The sequence below is a fragment of the Aureococcus anophagefferens genome (assembly GCF_000186865.1).
Source record: "Aureococcus anophagefferens unplaced genomic scaffold AURANscaffold_3, whole genome shotgun sequence".
Lineage (NCBI taxonomy): Eukaryota > Pelagophyceae > Pelagomonadales > Pelagomonadaceae > Aureococcus > Aureococcus anophagefferens.
The window spans coordinates 2048764-2073556 of record NW_008705563.1 but is presented as its reverse complement, the minus strand read 5'-3'; the positions used below and the strand labels follow the sequence as shown (position 1 = coordinate 2073556).

The following is a 24793-nucleotide window of genomic DNA, read 5'->3' as shown; positions in this document are numbered from 1 at the left end:
CGCCGACGCGGTCGCACGCTACGCTCCCGCGGCGCCCCCGCGGCCGGCGCCGGCGGCGCATTACGCCGTCTCGTCGACCAGAGCGGCTCGATGGCGACCAAGGACTGCGTCGACGCGTACGGCCTCAAGGTCACGCGCCTCGCCGCGGCCTACGACACGCTCCTCTCCGACTTCATCGCGCCGACCGAGCGGGCCGCGCCGCCGGGGAAGCGCATCGACGTGTCGCTCGTGACGATGTCGACGGCCGCCGAGGTCGTCTTCCAGCGCGCGCCGCTCGCGGTCGCCGCGAAGCTCATCCGGCGCCACGCCGCCGTCGCCGTCGCGGGCGGCCACGGCAACTACCTGCCCGCGATCGACGCGGCGGAGCGGCTCTTCCGCGCGGCGGAGGACGCGGCGGGCTCGCACGCGCTCGGCCTCGTCGTCGTGTCCGACGGGAAGCCGTCGGACACGGTCACGGACGCGCTCTTCCGCACGGACGCGCTCACCGGCGCCGACCGCATCGCCGCGCTCCTCTCGTGGAAGCTGCGGGCCCTCGAGCAGGCCGTCGACGAGCGCATCCCGCGCTTCGCGTCGAACTTCCTGGGCATCGGCGGCGCCGCGGGCGAGTTCGAGGTGCTCGAGCAGGTCAGCGCGAGCCTCAAGCGCGCGACGGCGGACCGGTCGGCGCTCGACTCGTCGAGCCTCTCGGCGAGCCTGAGCAGCATGGCGACGACGATGATGAGCTCCGTGCTCGAGACGTCGACCGCCGCGGACCGCGCGAAGCGGACGCTCCGCGACGTCGCGCGCGAGGCGCCCGGCGCGGGCTACCGCTCGCGCGCGGCGCGGCGCGTCGCGTCGCCGGGCGCGGGCGGGCGGCTCGACCTCTCGCTCCCGTTCCTGAGCCCCGAGCAGCGGAAGCGCTTCGAGGACGAGCAGATCACGGAGGAGTGCTTCGACCTGCTCGACGACGAGGAGCTCGCGGACGTGCTCCTCGGGGACCCCCAGGCCATCCGGGCGTTCCGGCTGCGCTTCCGGGGCCCGAGCGCGGCCGGCGACGCCGGCGACGATGTGGCCGACGCGGGCGACGCGCCGGCGGAGGAGGAGATCGAGGAGTTCCTGGACCAGCAGGACGGGTGGCGCGTGTCCGCGCCGGTCGGCGAACGATTCGCCTGGGACCTGCGCCGCGACGCGCTCGTCCGCCGGGACCTGGCGTCGCCGGTGTGCCTCGCGATGCGCCGCGCGTACTTTAGCAAGGGCGCCGAGCGCCTCGCGTACCGCGGCTGCGTCATCGACCCGGCGGCGGGAAGCGGCGACGTCGGGGTCTGGGACGGCGACGACGGGCGCATCCTCGAGAAGCTCGTCTTCAAGGAGTCGCTCTTCGAGGAGGAGCACGTCGTTGTCGTGCGCGGAGGCGCGGCGAGCGACGACGACGACGACGACGACGACGACGACCTCTTTTCGGTCATCGCGGGTTTGCGGGGCGCCGCGAAGGCAAAGGCGCTGCGACAATTTAAGCAGAAGGCCGAAGCGGAGCGGAAGAAGGCCGACGAGGCGGCGATGGAGCACATGGGGTTCCACGTGGCCTTCTGCCGGTCGCAGGCGCGCTCGGCCCACTTCGCTTCTACGTTCAACGCGGCGGTGGCGCGCTGGCCTTTGGTTCCGTGCGTCGAGTTCGTCGAACCGCAGGTCTACGAGTTCCGCTACAACGAGGGGGCGGGGCAGGTCTCTGAGACGACGCGCGTCTTGGGCGAGCCCGATCTCGGCGACGACTACCACAAGTTCAACAACAACGCTGGGCGGATGGCGGACTTTGCGAGCTCGGATTTGGATTGCGGGCCGGTGCGGGAGGTGAAGCGCCGCGCGGCCGCGAGCCTCGCGGGTCTCGGATCGATCGTCGAGGAGGACGAGGACGAGGACGAGGAGGAGGACGACGACGAGCCGGAGCGGCTGACGGCGGGCATGGTTCCCGGCGCCTTCACGCACTATAGCTACGAGGCGTCGGATGGCGAGTTCATGGTCTGCGACCTCCAGGGCGTCTTCGACGCCGCGGGCCGCCGCTTTCGACTGACGGACCCCTGCGTGCTCTCAAAGGTCGGCCGCGAGGCGTCCGGCCTCGGGCGCACGGACCGCGGCGTCGTGGGCATCGTCGACTTCTTCGCGACGCACAAGTGCGGCGCTTTGTGCAAGTGCCTCGGGCTCCGCGACGCGCGCGAGCGCCAGCAGGAGCTCGTCGTCGAGGACGCGCAGCGGCGGAAGGCGAAGCGCGACGGCGCGCGCGACGCCGAGCGCCAGCGGGGCCGTCAGGTCAACGCCGAGAAGCTCGCGCGGGAGGCCAAGGAGTACGAGTCGATCAAGGCCAAGGCGGCGCGCGGCGAGCGGCTGACCGGGCGCGAGAAGAAGATCATGAAGCGGACCGACGGAGCGCAGGCCGAGGCGAACTCGGAGTTCGACGCCATTCTCGCGGAGCACAAGGAGGCGCTGGGACCGCAGCAGGGCTTCGCGTCGCGGCTGCTGAACATGGCCAAGGGCGCTCTCGGGCCGAGACTCGGCGCGTCCGCTTCCGCCGAGGAGAAGAAATCGGAGGCCGACGACGCGGAGGAGGAGGAGGAGGAGGAGACGAAGCAGGCCGACGCCGCGCCGCGGGGTCAGATGAAGATTTTCGTCCGGTGCTCGAATGGCCGGACATTCGAGCTTGACGTCGAGCTCTCGGACGCGGTCGGCGTCCTGGAGCAGAAGATTCGGAAAGCTTGGCAACTGGGAGGCTATGGGTATCCGCGTCATCACGAGCTCTATCAATCGCGCCTCGGAAAAATCCTACCAAAGCCGATGGCAAGTCTCCGGACGCTCAGCGATTACAACGTCCAGAAAAATTCGACGCTGTACTTCCTGAGCGAAGAGGGCGTCGAAAAGTACTTAGCTTAGTACCACGGAGGCTGTTTAAAATTGGATTTGTGGGTCACGCTGTAGGGCGCCCCGGTCCGGCGGGCCCGTCGGCACGAGTTCCAGGAGGCCGGCGACGCCGAACTCCGCGACGAGCTGCTCGGCCGTCTGCGCCCGCGCCACCCGCGCCAGCGGCGCCGCGACCAGAAGGACTCGGGCTGCCATCGTGAATGGCCGAGACTGCGCCCGCGCCACCAGCGCCAGCGACGCCGCGACCAGAAGGACTCGGGCTGCCATCGCGAATGGCCGAGACTGCGCCCGCGCCACCCGCGCCAGCGACGCCGCGACCAGAAGGACTCAGGCTGCCATCGTGAATGGCCGAGAAGCATGTGCAAGAAGCCTCCAAGGTCAGCTTCAACCGCGCACGACACAAGCGACGGGTGCTACTAGTTATCGAGGCCTAATGTGGGTCGTCGTCCGGCGCCGCGAGGAACGTGCCCGCGTCGAAGGCGAAGCTCTCGCGGCGGACCTTCTCGACGCGCAGCACCGCGTCCTCGAGGTCGTTGAAGCGGCCCGTGAGCGCGACGCGCGGGTCGTGCTTCGAGTCCGCGAGGCGCCGCGCGGACTTGTCCTGGGCGAGGCGCTTGATGGACCGCGCGGCCCGCAGGTTCGCCGGCTCGTCCGGCGGCTGCGCGCCGCGCGCGAGGCGCGAGCGGTGGTGCTCGAGGCCGTCGAGCAGGGCCACGAGGCTGTCGACGTTCGCCTCCGACTCCGTCAGGATGAAGTAGAGGATCGAGCTCCGGTCCTGGTCGACGATGGACGCGTAGCGCTTCGACGTCGAGTTCGACATGAAGCGCTGGAAGGTCACGAGGTGGGAGAAGAACTCGAGGCGCGCCGCGTGGTCCAGGTGGCGCGAGAAGTCGATGATCGGCGGGTAGTGCTCGACCATGTCGCGCCAGAAGTTGGACCGGTCGTCGCCGGCGAAGACGGACGTCGGCGCGGCGTCGCAGACGTAGGGGTCCAGCTTCGTGACGAGCCGGCCGCAGCGGACCAGGTCGTCGTCGGACGCGTGCCGCGCCCACTCGAGCCAGAGCGTGCCCTCGAAGGTCCGCGACGCCTCCTGGAGCGCCGCCTTGCGGTCGTGGGCGGGGATGGGGACCGACGACTGCACGGCGCTGTGCGCGTCGAGGCTCGCGCGCCGCTGGCGCTGGAGGTGGCGCCGGTGCCGCTCGCTCGGCGTGTCCGGGACGGCCGGCGGCGGCGGCGGCGGCGGCGGCGGCGCGGCCTCGCGGCGCTCGGGCTCCATGGTCGTGGGCGTGTCGTGCGTGTCGAGGCGCGACGCCGCCGCGTAGGTCTCCCCCTCGTCGCTTTCGTCGTCGGCGACGGCGGCCGGCGGGTCGGCGCCGGGGCAGCCGAGGTCCAGGCACGCGGGAACGACGGCGTCGTCGCCGCCGTCGTCGACGACGATGGACGTGCGCCGCGTGACGCCCGGCCCGCCGTCGTCGACGACGATGGAGAGGCGCTTCGTGACGACGCCGCCGTCGTCGCTCGCGTCGTCGTCGTCGTCGAGATCCGTGATCACGACGGACGTGCGCTTCGTGACGACGGCGCCCGGCGGCGCGTCGTCGTCGCTCAGGTCGGCGACGACGATGGACGTGCGCTTCGTGACGACGGCGCCCGGCGGCGCGTCGTCGTCGCTCAGGTCGGCGACGACGATGGACGTGCGCTCCGTCGCGGCGTCGTGCGTCGGCGCGTCCGGCGGCGGCGCCGCCGCCGGTTCGAGCGGCTCCGCGGGCGGCGGCGGCGGCGCGGAGCCCGGCGCGGCCTTGGGCGACTGCGTCCGGAAGCCCCGCGCCCCCTGGATGGACCCCATGCGGCTCAGGCCCACGCGCGCGCCCCGCGCCGTCGCCTCGCCCACGGTCTTGAACGCGCTCACGCCCTTGCCCGTCGCGCCCTTGACCGCGCCCGCGGCGCCCTTGATGACCTGGACGCCGTCGCCGAGGGCGTGGAGGAGGAAGTTCGACTCGGAGCCGCCCTCGATGGCGAGGAGCTTGCGGTGGATCAGGATCGCGGCCTCGATGCCGTCGAGGCGCGCGCGGACCTCGACGTAGTTGCAGTAGATGGACACGGCGAACGCGACGACGAAGAGCGCGACGAGGAACGGCGCGAGCGTGTGGCGGTGCGAGCCGCCCATCGTCGAGAATAGGATCCCGAAGACCGTGAAGCACAGCGTGAGGCCCAGGAAGCCCGTCTCCATGTTGTTGACGAACGCGTAGACGAACGGCCGGAAGTACTCCTGGATGCCGATGCACAGCGCCAGCAGCAGCACGGCGAAGGCGAGCTGGAGCGGCCCCGAGTCCACGAAGACGGCGACGAGCGCGAGGAGCACGACCCGCAGGCAGAGCCAGGCGTCCCATAAATAGTGCGTCGCGTAGCGGTCGTAGAGGAACCCGTAGCGCTCGAGCACGTGCGGCACGTGGAGCCCGTCGTAGGTGCGCTTGTAATATCGTAAAATGAAGCCGGAGAAGAGGGGCCAGCCGACGACGACGCCCGCGATGCACACGGCGGCGAGCACGCGCATGGCGAAGTGCGCGCGCGTGTGGCAGCGCACGTCCGGCGAGTCGCGGAGGAACGACTCGCCGTTCGCGTACTCGTCGCAGCGCCAGACCTGGAGGCTCTTGAAGGTGATCGTCGTGTGGCAGACGTCGAGGGTGATGAAGAAGGTCTTGATGGCGTGGGACGTCGCCGCGCCGAGGTCGCCGTCGTAGTGGTCGAAGAGCCGCGCGAAGTCGCGCCGCGTCCGGACCGTGCCGTCGGCGACGCGGCGCAGCGCGCGGACGCCGATGGGCACGAAGAAGACGACGGCGAAGACGCCCGGCAGGGCGCACTGGAGGTAGAACGAGTAGGAGAAGCCCCAGCCCCGGAAGACGCAGTTGGGCTGCACGAGGTCGACGTCGAAGAGCGCGATCTCGAGCACGACCTTGAGGTACGAGAGCTGCGCGGCCCAGGGCACGTCGAACTCGTAGATGATCGCGCACTGCTGGAGCGTCAGCAGCAGCATGTCCATGGCGTCGTACTTCTCGCAGATGAAGTTGTTGATGAAGTACCAGAGGAGGAAGACGACGAGGCAGCACGCGCCCATGAGCGCCCAGCGCGCGGCCGCGCCGTCCGGGCACGCGAGCTGGATCTCCGCGACGCGGTAGCGGTCGTCGTCCATGCGGTTGCAGACGCGGCCGTGGTAGCCCGCGTTGCACGAAAAGTCCTCGCCGCCCTCGCAGGCCCCCTGCTCGCACTCCCAGAACTCCGTCGGGTGGTCGTGGTCGCCCCAGAAGCCGCGCTTCGGGTGGGGCTGCGCGCGGCCGCCGGGGCAGGCGCCGCCGTCCGGGCAGTGGCGGCAGGCGCCGCCGCCGAGGTAGTAGCCCTCGACGCACTCGTCGCAGATGTAGCTCCCGGGCGACGACGTCGTCGGCGCGACGCACGCCTCGCACTCGAACGCGTCGCGCGAGAAGCCCTCGCCGGAGCCGCAGACGACGGTCGAGACCACCGTCAAATTCCACTCGAGGCCGTAGGCGTTGGCGAGGGGCGACGATCCGACGAGGACCAGCTTCTTGACGCCGCCGTGGGTCACCTCGACGAGCGTCTCGGCGCCGGTATGCGTTTGATGGTGCTCCGCGGTCTTCGCGATGAGCGCGTGCTCCGAGTCGACGGCGAGGACCTCGTCGCCCGTCGCCGCCGACGGGACGCCGACGGACGTGGCGACGAGGGAGCCGCCGCGCGCGTCCGTCAGGTAGGCCAGGCCGAGCTGCCGGTTCGGGTAGTTGCCGACGAGGACGGCGTCGAGCGTCTCGAGCTGGAAGTCGATGGCGACGACGGCCTGCTCCCTCTCGCGCTGGCCGCCCATCTCGAACTTCTTCATGGCGCTGATGCCGACGCGGTCCCCGCTCGCGTAGGGGTAGAAGCTGCTCCACATCGTCTCGCGGCGGGCGGAGACCATCTCGTTGAACCAGGGCCGCATGCGCGGGTCGTAGACCGTGAGGTCGAGCCACTTGCCGTCGCAGGCGTCCGAGAGCTCCGCCTCGCGCGCCGCGGACGCCGACGGCGCGAGGGGCTGGGACGCCGCGAAGCTGCCGTTCCGCCGCGGCCCGTCGAACGTGCCGTTGCCGCTCCGCGTGCCGTTGCCGCCGGACCCCTTCTGCAGTCGCCGCGCGGGCGGGCTCATGCGCCCCCAGTTGCCCGTGCTGTTGGCGGTGCAGGTCGGCGCGCCGTTGGCGTCGTCGACGTCGAAGAACACGCGGCACGCCGGGTTCGCGCCGACGTAGCCGGCGCGGCAGGGCTCGTCCGCCGCGCCGCAGGCCTTCGTGTAGTTCCAGGGGCAGTCCCAGCCGTTCAGCAGCGTGTAGACGAAGCCGTCGGACCCGGCGTAGGCGCCCTCGTTGTAGTAGCCGATGAACGCGCCGTCACTGCCCGTGCCGACGTAGATCATGTCGAAGGCCTTCGCGCGGAGCGCGCGGATGACCGTGAAGAGCAGCAGCGACGCGAGCTCGACGTCGTTCTCGATGTCGAGGATGAGGCCCGTCTTGAACGCCTCCGTGACCATGCTGATGGGCGTCCAGGGCGTGTCCAGCAGATCCGTAAGCTCGTCGACGGTATGCCGGATGCGCTCCTGGCGGCTCCCGTAGTCGCTCGTCTTCTCGGAACCGTCCAAGGCCTGCAGGCCGCGGGACGGCTCCTCGACGGCGGCGACCGCCGCCGCGACCAGCAGGAGGGCCGCCCCCCGCATGACGGGACGGGCAGCCTCCAAACGAGGCTGTTTTTTAGCTATCACGGGAAGTTGAAGGGCTTCTTGCAATGTGTGTTGAAGTTATTCCTCAAGCGGGCCCCGGCCCTCCCCGTCGCACGTCCTGCGATGTCATTTGCCCGGGTGGATTGTAGGGTGGATTTACGCCAAGCCAGGCCGTCCTACTCGGCCTTGGTCTGCTCGGGCGAGGTCCACGCGAACGCGATGACGACGGCGACGAAGGCGCCCGTCGTGAACTCGACGCCGCGGCCGAAGAGGCTCACCAGCAAGTAGACCGTGTAGGCTTTGTCCTGGTCGATCTGGAGCGCCGCGTTCCGCGCGGCGAGCGCGGCGAGGCACGCGGGCACCGTAAGCCACGACAGCGCGCGCCACTTGAAGTTTTTGACGGAGAAGGCGGTGCCCTGGTGGAGCAGCCAGGCCGCCGCGATGCCGCAAAACAGGGCAAACGTGGGCCAGCTGAGCAGCAGCGCGCAGCTCGACGCCGCGAGCGCGAGCCGCGCCTTCACACGCTGGTTCTTATTGTAGCCCGGAGGCGTCGGGCCCGTGTCGCTGTTGACGACGGCCCTCTTGGTCGTTTTCGACTTGGAGACGCTCATCTTCGCGTCCACGGTAGCCGGCATCGTGTGCTTCGGGAATGCATTTGGGCAGCCTCTCTCTGGATGCGACGAACTCGCTTGGAACACACTGAGCTTTTGATGAACTGCACTGTGCCGAGTTGTGGACGTTTAGCTATAGGTGGCACTGCTTGGCGACTCGTCGCGCCGCTCGACGCGTCTGGCCCGCCTCCCATCGACGCCCGACGCGCAAGCGCCGCATCGAGCCACCGCCGACGACAACTGCCATGCCGACGAAGAAGGAGAAGAGGGCGAAGGCGTTGAGCTCGAGCAAGAAGGGCGGCCTGTCGACGGGCGCGAAGGTCGGCGGCGCGGCCGTCGCAATATGCGCGGCCCTCGTCTACGCGATGTCCCCGTCTCCGCGGCCCTCGGAACCCTCGCGACGTCCGTCCGACCCGCGGACCTCCGTCGCCGCGTCGGAAGATTCTGCTCGGGCGACGCGGGCGTTTAGAAGCGGTTCTCACTACTCGGCGCGGCGTAGAGGCGCGGCGACGAGCATGACACGGCGTGGCGCTTTTAACTACTCGGCGCGGCGTCCTCGCAGGGCAGCGCGCGATCCCCGAGGCCCTCGCGGAAGCGGAGCGCGGCGCCGTTGATGCAGAACCGCTTGCCCGTCGTGTTGATCGGGCCGTCGTCGAAGCGGTGGCCGAGGTGGCCGGCGCAGCTCGCGCACTTGACCTCGCGGCCGAACATGGCCGAGAGGAAGCCGCCGTCGTCGACGGTGATCGCGTCCTTGCCCGCGGCCCAGAAGCTCGGCCAGCCCGTGCCGGAGTCGTACTTCGTCTCGCTCGGGAAGAGCGGCGCGTTGCAGCCGTCCTTCGCGCAGACGAACGTGCCCTCGCGGGTCTCCTCGTTGAGGTCCGACCAGAACGCGGGCTCCGTGCCGCCCAGGAGCACCATGCCCGCCATCGGGCTCTTGGGGCTCAGGGTGGCGTCGTCGTCCGCGCCGGCGGCGAGCGCGACGGCGCCGCGCCGGAGGGCCGGTGGTCGCGAACGTACCTGCAGCGCTGCCGCGGGCGCGAGCAATGCGATGATCGCGACGGCGCGCATGCTGCTGGCACCAGCACACGAGCAGCTCGGCTCGATAGCTCGGCTGTTTCTGAGAAGGTCGGAGTTTCACCCATCCTGCATCTTGCTTGCCGGGGCAGCAGCGCACGATGGCGAAACGCAGCCTCTCGCCCGTGGAAGAGCACGCGTACCGCTTCTTGCTCAAGCGACGCGACGGCGGATCGCTGACGGCGTCGCAGGCCGCGGCGCTCGCGCAATACGAGTCGGCAGCGCCTCCTCGAAAGCGGCAGCGCGCCGTCGAGCCGCCACAGCCGCAGCCGCGGCCAGCGCCGCCGCCGCCGGCGCGGACGAAGCCGGCACAGCAGTCGGGCCGGCTCGTTAGCCTCTCGGGCATCAAGCGGAGCCGCGGCGCGCAAGATCTCCCGTCGAAGAAGGAGCAGCGGCTCGCCTTCGAGGCCAAGGTGGAGCAGCGGCGCGCCGCGGCGGCTCCGGCGAGGCCACCGCGACGCGTCGACGCGCCGGCGGAGGCCGCGGCGCCGCCGAACGATCCGCCGTCGGCGTCGGGTTCGGCGGACTGGCTCGCCCGCTTCCGCGACACCGCGAAGGTCGCGTCCTCCTGGGAACCGCTACCGCCGCGCCGGAAGAAGCGACCATAAGAAAACTACAATGACGACGTCGCCGTTCGTGGGGTCCTCCCATACAACTTAAATGACGACTTCGCCGTTGATGGGGTCCTCGAGGAGGCGGTAGTCCGCCGCCGGCGGCGGCTTCGGCCGGTTCCAAAAGGCCAAGGCGACGAGGACGACGGACGCGGCCATGGCGGCGGCCGCGCAGGCGAAGCCCGTCGTGCCCGGCATCGCCGCGTAGACCTTGCCGAAGACGACGGCGGCGACGAACTGGCTGGCCGTCTCGAGGACCGCGGCGGCCCCCAGGACGAAGCCGAGCCCGTCGTCGTCGCCGCGGAGGTCGACGACCATCGCCCGCAGCGCCGGGTTCGCCGGCGCCTCCATGGCGTAGAGCGCCGCGCCGGCGACGAAGACGACGACGCGCCGGGGCGCGAGGGCCCCCGACGCGGCGACGAGGAGCAGGCCCGCCGCGCCGATGGCCGCGAACTTCTTGAAGAGGGAGACGTCGTCGCCCGTGATGGCCCGGACGAGGACCACGGAGCTCGCGACGGCGCCCGCGCCCGCGAAGGAGCCGACGAAACCTTGTTGCGCGGAGGAGAAGTGGAACAGCCCCTTGAGCACGAGCGGCAGCAGGAACTCGAAGCCCCGCATCGCCAGCCAGTGGAGGAAGCACGCGAGGCCGACGACGCGGCGGTCGCGCGTCTCCGCGAAGTGGAGGACGGCGCCGAGCGGCGACCGCCGCAGGACGAGCGCCGCGGACCAGGGCGCCGGCGGCGGCTTCGGCGCCAGCGTCTCCTCCATGGACGCGCAGACGACGAGCGCGACGACCGCGAAGCCCGCGGCGAGAAGAAACGCCGCGGGGATGCCCAGGCGCTGCGCCGCCAGGCCGCTCAGCGCCGGCGCGATCAGGACCGCCGCGTAGATCGACGATTCCACGAACGCGAAATCCACGGCGACCTCGCGCGGCGACCCGCCGGAGCCGCGGAGCACGTCGCCGACGGACGCGAACGAGAGCGCTAAAAGCGCCCACGCGCTCCCGAACGCGTACGCCGCCGAGTGGACCACCCGAAGCCACCGGACCGTCGGCGCGAGCGCGCAGCCGACGCCGTCGGCGACGGCGCCGAGGCACACGATCACGAGGCCCCGGCGCCGGCCGCGCTCGTCCGACGCGGCGCAGATCCAGCACGTCGTCGCGAGCGTGCACGCGGACGCCGCGGCCACGACGCGCTCGAGCCACGCGCTCGCGGCCTTCGCGTCGCCGCCGACGAGCGCGAGGACCCGCAAAGGGAGGAGCGTCTTGTAGGCGAGGAGGCTCATGGCCACCAGGAACATGCGCAGGGCCGTCATGCAGACAACGCGCCGCGGCAGGAACCTGTGCCGGAGCGCCGCGCTCGACGACCGCGACGCGTCCCGCGGCGCGCCGCTCATCCCGCTCGCGGCGCTCATGTTTGGCGGCATGGGCGCATCGCTCGGCGCCGTATTCATCTAGGCTTCACGCGGCTAGGCTTCACAAAGGCTAGGCTTCTTCGCCGCACACCATTGCCGGGCGCTGGGCGCTTGAGATGCGCTTGCCCTTCACGTGCAGGCAGGCAAAGGACGGCGCGGATAAAAAAACCAACAGATAAAGGACGGCCTAGGGGAGGATAAAAAAAGCGACAAAATTCTAGCACGGCGACAGCGCGAGCGCGAGAAACCGGCGCAGGCGCGTCGCCATCTCGCGCGGCGCGACGCGGAACGCGTCGCCGTGCGAGCCGCCGCGCACGACGAAGGGCGGCTCGAGGCGCGACGCGGCCCGCGGCGCGGCGGCGTGCAACCGCAGCGCGTTCGCCGGCGGGCAGATGGGGTCCGCGTCGCCGGCGACGAAGAACACGGGCGCGCCGAGGCGCGCGATCGAGCTCGCGTTCGGGTACGGGTCCAGCGGCGAGAAGACGACCGCGGGCGACGCGAGCGTGCCCGACGAGACCGCGTGCAGGATGGACGCGGGCGGCGAGTCGAGGACGAGCGCGGCGACGCCGCCGCTCGCGTGGACCGCGTGGTGGAGCGCGACGGACGCGCCCATGCTGTGGCCGAAGAGCACGAGCGGCGCCGACGAGCGGGTCCGGAGCGAGTCGACGACCGCGGCGACGTCGCGGTAGGTCTGCGCCTCGCTCGGCGCGCCCGGCGAGCGGCCGAAGCCCGAGTAGTCGAAGCAGACGACGTCGGTGCGCGGGAGGGCCCGGAAGAGCGTCCGTCCGAAGGCGACGGCGCCGCCGATGTCGCCCGCGTTGCCGGAGCAGAAGAGCACGGTCCGCGCCGGCGCGGCGCAGCGGAGCGCGCAGCAGACCACGGAGCCGGCGCGCCAGGCGTCGTCGCCTAGGACCCGGCCGCCCGTCGACCGCAGAACCGCGGACCCGTCGTCCGATTCCTCGACGGCGTACGTCGGCGCGCCGGGCCAGTAGCCCGCGCTCTCGAGCCGCCGCCGGAGTCCGCCGAGCGTCAACAGATCCAAAGGAAGCGCCGCGAGGAGCGTCGCGGTGAGCGCCGCGTCGCGCAGGAGCGGCCACTTGGTCCCCGCAGGGCCAGTAAGCAGCGACGCGGTCATATCCGCCGCCGGCTCCTCCGGATCGACGAGCACGCGGCGGAAGGTCACGTTGACGCGTTTCCCCCGGGCGCCGCCCTCCTTGAGCACGGCGTGCTCCCAGTGCGTCTGCGTCGCGCCGGCCATGACGAGGAGCGCGCCGCCGCCGAGGTCGTAGCGGACCATGCGCGCCGCGTCGTCGCGCGCGCGCAGCACGAAGGGCCGCGCGGCGCCGAAGCTCACGGACGCGATGACGGGCGCGTCGCCGTAGAGCGGCGCGTCCTCGTCGCTGTGCCAGGACACGTGGCTGCCGCCGTCGGCGTAGCGGTTGCAGAAGGCCGCGTTGAAGACGCCGTCGTCGGCGCCGAAGACGGCGACCTCGACGGCCGCGCGGAGCCGCTCGACGCCGCGCGAGAAGGGCCGCGGCACGAGCGGCGCCTTCAGGTGCTCGTAGTCGTAGGTCACGCCGAGCGCGGCGCCCGACGCCTCGTAGCCGACCTCGCGCGGCTGCGCGAGCGTCGCGCCGTCGACGACGTCCTCGAGCACGCTCCACGCGACGCCCCTCTCGAGGTCCGCGCCGAGCGCCGCCGCGTCTTCCGACCAGTCCGCGCCGTAGAGCTTGACGCGCGAGCCCCGGTCGTCGAGCGCGAGGAAGCCGAGGCCGCCGACCGTCGCGCCGCGGCACTCGCAGGCGGCGCAGAGCATCTCGTTCTTCGCCGCGTCCAGGTACGGCTCGGCGCCGCAGACGCCGCAGCGCTGCGCCGCGCGCTCGAGCTCGGAGGTCATATTCGTGCGCTACCGTGCGCTACACGATTATTTCATCGCGCTTGCGGCCAAGCCAGAGATGGACCTGGAGTCCATTACCACAAGAGCTGCCACAGATGCCACAGCTCGCCAAGTCCAAGTTTCCCGGCAAGGAGCAGGCCGCGCCGACGCCCTCGCAGCTGCGGCAGAGCATCGAGTCGGTGCATGCGCGTGGCGACCCTGGCCCTGCTGGCAACCTCGGCACGCGCCTTGGTAATCTCGCGCACGGCCAAGTTCACCGTGATCTCGCGCGCCATGGGCGACTTCACGACGACGCCCGAGGAGCGCGCCGAGGCGGCCGCCATGCGCAAGACCGCGGGCGCGTCGACCGTCGCGCCGACCGTCGCGTCCTGCGCCATCGGCCAGGGCATCCAGAAGTACGTGCTGGTCCAGGCCGGCGACCGCTACTTCGTGCGCGGCAACACGCGCGCGGCGTACCACAAGGACGCGGCGCGCCCGCTCGTCGACGAGCTCACGGCGATGGGCGTCGCGCACGAGGTGCTCGGCGGCGGCCGCATCCAGGCGGACCTCGCGAACAAGAAGATCGCCATCTACGGGCATAGCATCGGTTTTCCCTGGCAGGGCGAGTTCCGCCACGACCTGTCCGCGGCCGTCGTCGCGGAGGCCTACCCGGACGCCGAGGTGACGACGTCCAACGAGGGGTATTGACCTCGTAAGCGCGGTGTGTGTTGCGCTCCCCCAGCAGTATAGTGCTCGCGGCGCCCGACGTCCAACGGGGGATACTGACCGTAAGCGCGGTGTGTGTCGCCCGACTGCTTTAGTAGCCCACGCCGCACGCGCAGCTGCTATCCTCGTCGGTGTTTCGGGGCTCGGCCGCGAGCTCGTCGTCGGAGAGCGGCGCCGACGAGAACGCGTCGTCGGACGCCGGCGGCGGCGCCCGCCGCTTCCGATATTTCCGCTTCCGCGGCTTCTTTTCGCCGGAGACGTCGGCGGCCGGCGCCTCATCGGCGACGTCCGCGTCCGCCACGTCGACGACGGCCTCCACGGGCGAGGCCTCGTAGATCTCGTCGACGTCGGGCGTCGACGGCGCCATCCGGCGGGACACCGCGCGCTCGCATTCGGAGCGATTGGTCGCCGCGTGGAAGAGCAGCGCGAGCGCCCCGGCCGCCGCGTAGACGACGAAGAGCGAGATCATGGACCCGAGGGAGATGCGCGCGAGGTCCGATCCCGCGGGGCAGGTCTTGCCGTACTGGAAGACGCGGTCGCGCATGTCGACGTACGCGGGCGACTGCAGCATGTGGCGGATCGTGACGGTCACGTTGTGGACGAGGTCGTCGTCCGCGTCCTTGGGGAAGACGCCGAGGAGCGCCTGCCCCGGCATGTCGATGGTCGGCACCATGGCCAAGTTGTCGCAGTCGTCCAAGACGAGGCGCCACGCGCTCGCCTTGGAGACGAGCAGCGCGTCGACGGACTCGTCGTGGAGCTTGTCCAGGCACCAGGTGAGGCGCACGTCGTAGGTCGCCGAGACCGAGTCGAAGCCCGGGTCCCGCTCCGGGTACCGCGCCTCGGCCGCGTCGACGTAGTCCTCGTAGTAGTCGTCGAGCCACGCCTCGTAGAGGATGCAGTGGGAGTACTGCTGCATCTCGTCCACGTCCGCGGGGCCCGAGTACTCGTACTCGGCGTTGGACAGGAACGCGGCGAAATTCGCGGCGTACGTCGCGCCGACGACGAGCGCGAGCAACAGGAAGCCGACGCGGAAGAGACGCTGGGGCCACGTGCGCCAGTCGCGCGCGTCGCCGCCGAGGAGGATGACCCACCCGCGGTACTGCCCCTGCAACAACGTGTCCGCGCAGCCGCCGCGCGACTGGCCCCGCAGCGCCTTCGGCGGCTCGAGCCCGGCGACGACGACGCCGCCGGCGACGACGGCGAGGATGAGCGCGAACCAGAGCTCGGCCTCGAAGGGCTGCAGCACGCCCCAGGGGCCGCGCGCCTTCTGCGTCTTGCGCACGACGACCCCGTTGTTGGCGTCGTAGAAGGGCATGGAGAGCTTGTAGCCCTTCCACGGCTCGTAGATCGGCCCCTGGAACATGACGTCGATGCTGCCGTCGTCGAGCGCATCGTACATCTTCTGCTGGTATTTCGCCGTCGATCCGACGGACACGAACGTCTCGCTCACCTGCATCTCGTTCAAGATCATGGTCTCCGCTTCCGGGATGAAGCCCGTGGCGCAACAGACGCCCTCCTCACCGACGTACACCCACGGCGGCGCGTCGTCGGACAGGCGGCCCACCCGCAGCGGGTACCGGCAGCAGCCGTGCGTGGGGCCCGGACTCAGCAGGGCGCGGGCAGATCCCGCGAGGGCTACAGCCACCGGCAGCCCCATGCTGCAGCAGAACGATCCCATGGCAGCCGAGATTGGGCAGCCGGCAAAAACATTGAGCCTCAAGTCGAGGTCACTGAGCCGGAGTTGCACAGTGTCGCACCGCTTGCGGAGATTCACAAACAGCCGATGACGCGCAGGTAGGTTCGGGCTCGTTGCCGGCATCTGAATACCTCGATGGCCTCCCGCTTCCGCGCCGCCGCGGGTCGCATCGCCGAGAAGGGCATCTGGCGGACGACGGGCGTCTTCGGCGCCACGACGGCCGTGGCCCTGTTCCAGGCCGTGCACCACGACCGCACCTACGAGCCGCTGCCGGAGCTCGTGGCGGCGCGCGTCGGCACGGAGCTGCCGACGCTCGCGCGCGAGAAGAAGGCGGCGCTGGAGCGCCGGCTCCTCGAGCGCGCGGAGGCGCTGCGGGCGACGCGCGACGCGCTCGCGCGGCGGCTCGCGGCCGAGGACGGCGCCGTCGCCCGCGCGGCGCGGCGCTGGTGGCGCGGCGCCGCCGCCGCGCCGCCGGGCGCGGCGGACGCCGCGCGCGTAGCGAAGCCGGCGCCGCGGTTCCGCGTGCTCTTCATCGGCGACTCGCTCGTCACGGGCGTCGGCGGCGCGGCGAACCGCGCGGGCGACGACGGCCCGCCGCTGCCGCGGCGCGTCTGCCGCGAGCTCGCCGACGGCCTGGGCGTCGAGGTCGCCTGGCGCGCGCTGGGCGAGACGGGCTGCGACGTCGCGGGCATGCGGCGGCGCCTCGTGCCCGCGATCGCGGGCGACGGCTACGACGTCGCGGTGGTCATGTGCGGCCTCAACGACTTCAAGCACATCGCGCGCGGCGAGCTGCGCACGCCCTGGGCCTTCGCCGCGGAGCTCGAGCTGCTCGTGGGCGACGTGCGCGCGGCCGTGGGCGACGACTGCCGCATCGTCCTGCCCGCGCTACCCGTCGCCATCGCGTCGTTCCCAGAGCCGCTCCGGAGCTACGTCGTCTTCGTCGCGAGCCAGTGGGACCGCCAGAAGGCGCTCCTCGCCGGCGGCGCGAACGTCGACTTCGTCTCCGTCTTCGAGTCCGCGCGCGGCGACCTCACCGCCGCGGACCGCGTCCACCCGAACGAGTCGGGCTACGAGGCCTGGGCCGCCCACATCGCCCGGGACATCGTCGCGACGCGCAACGCGCATGGATAGCTCGTCGGCGCGGCGTCGGGGGCGCGCGCGAGGCCTCACGCCGGCGTTCACGCGCGCGCGTGCCTGCGGCGCCCGGCAGGCGTCCGCCGGAGTCGGCGGCGAGGGCGCCGGCGCAGGCACTCGCCGGCGCCGGCCCGGCCCGCGTCCACAGTGTCGAGGCGTGGACATCGAGCATCGCGGCGCCGCCGAGGTCGTCGTCGCGCGCCTCGAGCGCGCAACTAGATCGGCCGCAGCCCACAAAACACAGCTCGCACCACCATGGTCGCACCTAACGGGCCGCTGCTCTCCGTCGCCGAGGCGCGCGCGGCGCGCGAGCGCGCGCGGTCCGGCGCCCAGGACAAGGGGAAGGAGGTCCACCGGTGGCTCGGCGAGCGGTACCACCAGCTCGTCGAGTCCGCCGACGCCGTGCGCGAGCTCGCGTCGTCGGCATCGCGCGCGCAGGGCTTCGTCGCCCGCGTCGAGGACCGCGCGTCCGCCGTCGAGGCGCCGGGCGCCGCGGCGGCCGCCGCGCCGGAGGCGCCGCGGGAGCCCGCCGACACCAACGACGACCTCGCGGCGCGCGTCGTCGCGACGGCGCCCCTCGTCTGGCGCGCGCTCGACGGCGACGACCTCGGCGCCGCGGGCGGCCTGCTCGCGCGGTGTAGGGCGTGGTGCGGCGGCCTCGGCGGCGGCGCCGCGCGCGCGTCGCTCGCGCCCTACGCGTCCCACCTCCGCGCGCGCGTCGTCGCCGGCGCCGAGGCCTTCCTGAAGCGCCCCCCGGCCGACGGCTGCGAGGACGACGACGTCGCCGCGACGCGGCGCTACGCGGACGCGCTCGCCGCGCTCGCGATCCACGGCGGCTATCGCGGCGCGCCCGCGCTGCTCGAGGCGTTCTGGGCGAGCCGGTCCGCGTGGATCGAGTCTGAAGTGAGGGCGGAGCGCGTCGTAGAGGTCGAGGTCGCGCTGCGGCGCGCGGCCGTCGCGCTGCGGCGGACCGTCGTCGACGCCGACCGCATCTTCGGCGACGGCCAGCTGCTGCGCGTGGCCGCCGAGGCCATGGACGCCGAGGCCTTCGCCGCGTTGGCCGACGGCCTCGTCGCGGACCGGGGGCTCCTGCGCGAGGCGTCGCGCGACTGGACGAAAAAGGCGTTGAAGGCGACGCGCGACCTCGGCGCGAATTTGCTCGTGGCCGAGGGCCGCGGCGGCGCGGGGGCGGCCCAGCTCGCGGCGCTGCGGGACGCCCTGCGCGCGTCCTGCGACGGCCGGTCGCCGTCGTGGCGCGGCGCCTGCGGCCGCCTCTTCGGCGACGTCGCCGACGCGAACCCGTTACATGTCTCAGACGCGGGCACGCGGCGCGTGCTCCGCGTCGCCGCGGACGTCTTCCTCCCCGACGACGAGCTCGACCACGTCGCCGACGTGCGGCGCGTGCTCGTCGCGGACGACGCGGACGCGGCGGTTGCGGGCGACGACCTCGCGCGCGACGTCGACCGCCTGTGCTCGCCGTGGCGGTCCGCGCTCGCGTCGACGTTCGCGCGTTTGGTGGACGCGCGGCTCTGCCGGGGCCTCGACGCCGTCAACGCCGACGCGGCGCGGCTCCTCGAGGCGGCGCGGGCCGCGCTCGACGGCGCGCCGACGGCGCTCGAGGCGCGGCTCGCCGGAATGGCGCCGAACGAGGAGACCGACGCGCTCGACGTCGCCGCGTGGCAGTTCCAGGGCGGGGGCCACGTCCACGACGCGACGGCGGCGGAGCTGAGCTTCCTGGGGTCGCGGCTCGCGGCGTTCGTCGACGCGAAGTTCAAGGATTTGGCGCGCGACGCGGCGCTGCTCGGCGCCTACGACGACGCGGGCGCCGCGGCGGTGCTCGCCGCGCTGGCGCCGCGCTTCGCCGAGACGTTGGGCCTGCTCTGCGGCGCGCTCCGGCGCGCGGCCGCGGCCGGAAGTGCCCGGCTGAGGGACCGCGTCGCCTACGAGCGCCGCGACCTCAAGCACAGGCTCGAGGATCCGCTGAACCAGGACTGGGACCCGAGCTCGATCCTCAAGGACTGCCCCGGCCGCCGCTTCCGCCGCGCGGGGAACCTGCGGAAGACGGGCCGGACCGGCGACGACCACGTCCGCGCGGTGCGGGCCGCGCGCGCCGACGGCGCTTTACTTCTGGTCGTCGCGCGCGCGTGCTGGGCGCTCCAGTACGCGTCCGTGGGCCCGCTCGCGGCGGCGACGCTCTGCGGCGGCGACGGGTCGCCGGAGCCGCCGGGCACGTCGGACCGCGTCGTCGACTTCGACCAGCTGGCCGCGGCCTTCGAGATCTCCGACACGGACGGCGACGGCGTCGCGGACTGGCGCGAGTGCGCCGAGGCCGCGGGCGCGATCATGGTCGGCGCCGTCGCGGCGCGGGCCGGCGGCCGCGGGCCGTTGCGGAACGATCTGGAGGTCGCCTGCCCGGACCTGTCGCTGGACGAGCTCGCGCTGCTCTCCGCGCGCGCGCTGGACTCCGCGAGCCGGCTCCGGGTCGCGCCGCGCGCGCTGGACGGCGCGCTGGCGTCCGCGCGGCGCGTCGCGTTGGAGGGCTGGGCCTTTGGCGTCGCGAGCCCGATCGTGGACGCCTTCGCCGAGGACCTGGGCTCCTTCGCGCACGCGTGGGGCGACGCGAAGGACGGGAATTTGGACCCTTCCCGGGGCAGCGACGGCCGGCCGCTGCCCGTGGCGACGCAGCGCTCGTTGCGCGAGGCGCGCCTCGAGCGCCTCAAGGCCGGCCACCGCTGGCGCGAGCGGAAATTAGACGTCGAGGCCGACGACGGCGGCCAGGCCTTCGAGACCGTGCGCCTGCCCTGCGAGCCGTCGACGGCGCTCCAGGTCGCGCTCTTCGCGCTCTGGGGCGCCGTCACCCGCACGCTATGCCCCGGCGACGCGCTGGCGACGCGGGACGGCGCGCCCCTGGCGCTGCGCGCCGCGCGGGCCGCGCTCTGGGCCGTCGCGGGGCCCGCGCTCGCGTCCGCGTACGAGGCGGCGCTCGCGGACGCGACGTCGGACTTGGCGCCCGTGGCGCTCCTCGTGGACGCCTACCTTCTGCGCTACGCGCTCGCGCACCGCGTCGCGCGGACGCTCGACGGCGACGCGGCGGCCGCCGCGGCCGCCGCGGGCCGCGCGGCCTTCGAGGCCGCGGCGGGCCGCGTCGACCCCATCGACCTCGAGCTCTACGCGCCCTTCGTCAAGCACGACGCGACGCGCTTCTACGGGCGGAGCAAGCTCTACCTCGACGTCCTCACCGGCGGCGACGACGACGTCGACGCGGGCGCGGCGCTCGACGCCGACGCGCCGAACTGGGCCGAGGACGACGACGCGCCGCCCGACGACTTCCTCGACCGGCCGACGACGCTCCTCGAGATGGCGCCCGTCTGCCCGCGCTTCCCGCCGCTGCCGGAGCGCGCGGGCGGCGACGACGACGACGGGCCCGGCGACTTCGACCCGCGGAAGTACTTCGCCGACCACGACATCCCCGTGCCCTTCTAGGTCGTAACACCCCTAGCCGTTACGCTCCGCGTCGCCCTCTTCGTCGGGCGGCGGCGGCCCGTCGTCGAGCTCCACGCCGCGGGGCACGAGGGCGACCTCGCCGCCCCGTGGTCTGTCGTGGAGCGCGAGGCGCGAGCCGTGCTCGTCCGCCGCGTGTTCGCGGAACGCGTCCGCGAGGAGCGCCGCCATTGTCGGCGCGCGCGGCACGGCGAGCGGCGTCCGGCGCGCGACGACCGGCGGCGGGCGGGGGACGAGGGCCGTGGACGCCGGGTCCTCCTTGGTCTCCTCCTGCGACGGCGCCATCTGGTCGAGGAACGACGCGCCGCCGCCGTCGAAGACCCAGACCTTGCCGGTCGGCGCCTCGTCGTCGTCGACGGGCGGCAGCGGCGGCGGCGGCTCGTCGCTGTCCAGGTAGCTCACCATCTCCGGTGGCTCCTCCGCGGGCGGCTCCTTCGTTCGGCAGGGGCGCCGCCGGCAGGCGAAGTCGAGGCAGAGGCAGAGCAGGGCGGCGCCGGCGAGAAGTGGCCAGGCGTAGAAGAAGAACTCGATGGAGGGATGCGCCGCGTCGACGGGCCGGAGCGTCGGCGCCAGCGTCGACGACATGGCGCGCGCGCGACCGACCCCGGCGCCACCTCGCGAGCCGCGCGGCGTCCCACGCCTCCGCAGAAGACGGCGCGGAGCTGCCCAAGGCGCCCTGAAACTCCTTATTGAGGTTCAACTTGCAGTGGCGCTTGAAGTTGTCTCGGCGACATGGCTGAACAATGAGTCGATTGAGCGCCTTCTTCGCATCGATGTTGTTCGTCCGCGGCGTTTTCGCCTTCACCGCGCCGGCGCGCCGGACGCGGCCCCTCGCCCGCTGCTTCGCCGCGGCGCGCAGCTACGACTACGACGTCGTGGTCATCGGCGGCGGCCACGCGGGCTGCGAGGCCGCCGCCGCCGCGGCGCGGGGCGGCGCGCGGACGGCGCTCGTCACGCAGCGCGTGGACACCGTGGGCGAGATGAGCTGCAACCCGAGCATCGGCGGCATCGGCAAGGGCCACCTCGTGCGCGAGGTCGACGCGCTCGGCGGCGTCATGGGCCGCGCGATCGACGCGGCGGGCATCCACTTCCGCATGCTGAACCGGCGCAAGGGCCCGGCGGTCTGGGGCCCGCGGGCCCAGGCGGACCGGGACCTCTACCGCGCCTTCATGCGCGGCGAGATCGCGTCGGGCGCGTACGAGAATTTGGACGTGTTGGAGGCGTCGGCCGAGGACGTGCTCTTCGAGGACCGCGGCGGCGAGCGGCGCGTCCGCGCCGTCGCCGTGACCATCGACGAGGAACCCGTGGAGGTGGCGACGTCGGCCTGCGTCATCACGACGGGCACGTTCCTCCGGGGCACGATCTGGCTCGGCCAGGAGTCGCGGCCCGCGGGGCGCTTCGTCCGCGACGACGGCACGGGCGGCTCGGGCGACCTGTCCGGCGACGTCGAGCCGCCGTCGACGGGCCTCGCGAAGACGCTGGAACTGGACCTCGGGCTGCCGCTGGGGCGCCTGAAGACGGGCACGCCGCCGCGGCTCGACGGCCGGACCATCGACTGGAGCAAGTGCGTCGCGCAGCCGTCCGAGGATCCGCCGTTCGCGTTCTCCTACGGGAACGCCGAGGCCTCGCCCCGGGGCACGGTGGCCTGCGCGAGGACGGCGACGAACGAGCGCACGCACGACATCGTCCGGGCGGAGGCGCACACGCTCGCGCCGCCGTCCGTGTCCGGCACCGGGCCGCGCTACTGCCCGTCGCTCTACAAGAAGGTCGAGCGCTTCGGCGACCGGAGCTCCCACGTCGTCTGGCTCGAGCCGGAAGGTTTAAACACGGACCTGGTCTACCCCAACGGCCTGAGCGGCGCCTTCCCGCTCGACGTGCAGGAGCGCATCGTCCGGAGCATCGCGGGCCTCGAAAACGCGGTCATCGTCCAGCCGGGGTACGACGTCGAGTACGACTTCGTCGACCCCCGGTCCCTCGACCACGGTTTAGGCGTCAAAAAAGCCCGGGGCCTCTTCCTCGCGGGCCAGATCTGCGGCACGACGGGCTACGAGGAGGCCGCGGCGCTCGGGCTCGTCGCGGGCGCGAACGCGGCGTTGGCCGCGGGCGACCGCGACGCGGCGGCGTCCGCGCGGCGGCGCTTCGTCGTCGGCCGCGACGAGGGCTACATCGGCGTGCTGGTCGACGACCTCGTGACGCGGGGCACCATGGAGCCCTACCGCATGTTCACGTCGCGCGCGGAGTATCGTTTGGCGTTGCGGGCCGACAACGCGGACCTGCGGCTGACGCGGCTGGGCGCGGCGCGCGTGCCGGGCCTCGTCGAGCCCGACAGGTTGGCCGCCTGCGAGGCGCGGGCGCGCCACGTCGCCGACGCGAAGGCGCGCTGCGACGCGCTCCGGTTCGCGCCCGAGGCCTGGGCGCCCGCGTTCCTCTCGGCCGACGAGACGAACCGCGACGACCACTCGAAGCGGAGCCACAAGTCGGCGTCGCAGCTGCTGGCCATGCCCCACGCGACGCTGGAGGGCGTGCTCGCGCTCGCGGCGGCCCAGGGCGAGGAGTTGCTCATCGAGGCGGACGCGCGCGACACCGTCGCGGCTTTATGCAAGTACGCCGCGTACCTCGACCGCATGGACCGCGACGTCGCGGCCTACAAGCGCAACGACGCGACGAAGATCCCGCCGGACCTGGACTACTCGGCGGCGAACCTGCCGGCGCTGTCCGCCGAGGAGCGCGAGAAGCTCGGGGCCGCGCGGCCGCACACGTTCGCGGAGGCGGCCCGGATCTCGGGCGTCACGCCCGCGTCGCTCGTCTACCTCTACAACCACGTCGCCAACGGCAGCAAGCGGCCGTCCGCGGTCGCCGCGGAGGCGTCTTCGTAGCATCTTAAGAGTGCGTTCGGGGATGATCTTACACATGCACAGGCAGGCCTGCGAACTACCAGGTGTCCATCGTCTGCTCTAAGGCCTCAGATTCTTCGTCAAACGCATCCAGTTCTTCACACTTCCGTTCGCATTCCCGGCACATGAGAAATTCCTCAGACTCGCCAAAGTAGCTGTACGCCCAGCGGGGTGTAATGTGGGAGTCGCAGTAGCGGTAATGCTCGGCCGACGAACAGAACTCAGGCTCAATTCCACATTCGCTCACTTGGAAGTTCCAGCAATCACTGCAAAACTCGCACGCATGAAGCTCGCGGGGGGCACAACGAAGACAGAAAATGTGATCACAACCGGTATGCGCGCACTCGTAGCTTTCATATTCGTACTTGCCATAATCATCATTCCACACTCCCTCGCCGTCGCCGTGTTTCGCACATATGCGTCCGCCACACTGGGCCGTGGAACACGCGAGTAGGTTGCACGTTGGTGCGCAGCGGACCTTGAGTTTCACCCATGGTAGAATTCCGCGACGGCCGTCGGCTGTGCACTTTGCTGCACAGCAGACGGCGCGGCGGACCGTGCGAAACGGGTGTTCTGATGAACCATCGCTATAATCTGAGCCATTTGCCAGGTCTACGGTCCACGGGCCTTGCGGTCGCGCGCAAGGCATGTCCATTCGCGCTTCAGCGTTTTTTGAGCATTGGAGTGCAAACCATCGACTCGCACAAGCCGCGCGCGGCTCCGTCTCCTCGTCGACGAAGCTCAGCACATTCTTGAGCATATACTGGTTCATGACACAGCGCCCCGTGATCACAGACTCCGAGAATCGCGTCTGCAAGCTCCGAGGCAAAGCCATTGCGCGCGCGGCAGATCGTTCGCGACAGCACATTCCCAGCACTTACACGTCAAGTATGAAACTTGAGCCTCGTCACACAGCAGGCTCAGGGACGTAGGAGCATCTTAGTCGCTCCTCAGAGCTTCACAGTGAGCCCGGCCTCGAGGACCGCGCGGACGTCGACCTCGCCGAGCGCGGCGCCCTTCTTCACGCACCGCTTCGCGCGCGCGCGGACGAGGCGCTGGCGGTCCGGGGACAGCTCCGCGAAGGCCTCGAGGAGCGCCTCCATGTCGGAGCCGTGGACGTTGTCGAAGGCCGCGCCGCCGATCGCGTCCCTCATGAGCGCGAGCATGCGAAAGCGCTCCGCGTCGTCGCGGTAGACGGGCTTCATGGTCGTCCCGTCGCCCGTCATCTCGTCGGTGAAGTCGAGCAGGTTCCAGGCGTTGACGACCTTGTTCATCGCGAGGTACGCCGTCGCGTTGCCCGGCTCCTCGAGCAGGTCCGCGAGCGCGCGCGTCGGCTCCGCGGCGGCGGCGCCGTCGTCCTCGTCGTCCGACTCGACGCGCGGGCGGGACCGCGCCGGCGCCTCCGCCTCGGACGCATCGTCCTCCGCCGCGCCGTCGTCGGACTCCGGCGCCTCCGGCGGCGGCCGCTTCTTCGACTTGGGCTTCGAAGCCTCGACGGCGTCGCCGGCGAGCGCGGCGCGCGCTTCCTGCAGCCGGGCCGTCTTCTCCGTCTCGAACCAGGTCTTGCCGTACTTCTGCCGGCACCACGTGCGCGCCTCCTGAGCGGACACGGACG

At 71.9% G+C, this 24793-nt stretch overlaps 4 protein-coding genes across 4 annotated transcripts; 2 read left to right on the top strand and 2 right to left on the bottom strand.

Annotated features, from left to right (window-relative positions):
• Nucleotides 1-3319: 3319 nt before the first annotated feature.
• Nucleotides 3320-7639, bottom strand: AURANDRAFT_61813 (hypothetical protein; the record flags this gene model as incomplete). The annotated part of the gene is made up of 1 exon (XM_009035514.1): nt 3320-7639. One exon carries the CDS (start codon nt 7637-7639, stop codon nt 3320-3322), a length of 4320 nt encoding a protein of 1439 aa, XP_009033762.1.
• Nucleotides 7640-8838: 1199 nt separating this feature from the next.
• On the bottom strand, nt 8839-9156 carry AURANDRAFT_16866 (hypothetical protein; the record flags this gene model as incomplete). The annotated part of the gene is made up of 1 exon (XM_009035513.1): nt 8839-9156. A coding segment is annotated over one exon (318 nt), but the record flags the coding sequence as incomplete, so codon positions are not given.
• A 4413-nt stretch (nt 9157-13569) lies between these two features.
• On the top strand, nt 13570-13935 carry AURANDRAFT_21146 (hypothetical protein; the record flags this gene model as incomplete). Its single annotated transcript, XM_009035676.1, has 1 exon — nt 13570-13935. One exon carries the CDS (start codon nt 13570-13572, stop codon nt 13933-13935), a length of 366 nt encoding a protein of 121 aa, XP_009033924.1.
• Nucleotides 13936-21057: 7122 nt separating this feature from the next.
• Nucleotides 21058-23160, top strand: AURANDRAFT_58702 (hypothetical protein; the record flags this gene model as incomplete). The annotated part of the gene is made up of 3 exons (XM_009035677.1): nt 21058-21062; nt 21144-21729; nt 21760-23160. The coding sequence occupies 3 exons, from the start codon at nt 21058-21060 to the stop codon at nt 23158-23160; spliced, it is 1992 nt and encodes a 663-aa protein (XP_009033925.1).
• Between the last annotated feature and the right edge of the window lie 1633 nt (nt 23161-24793).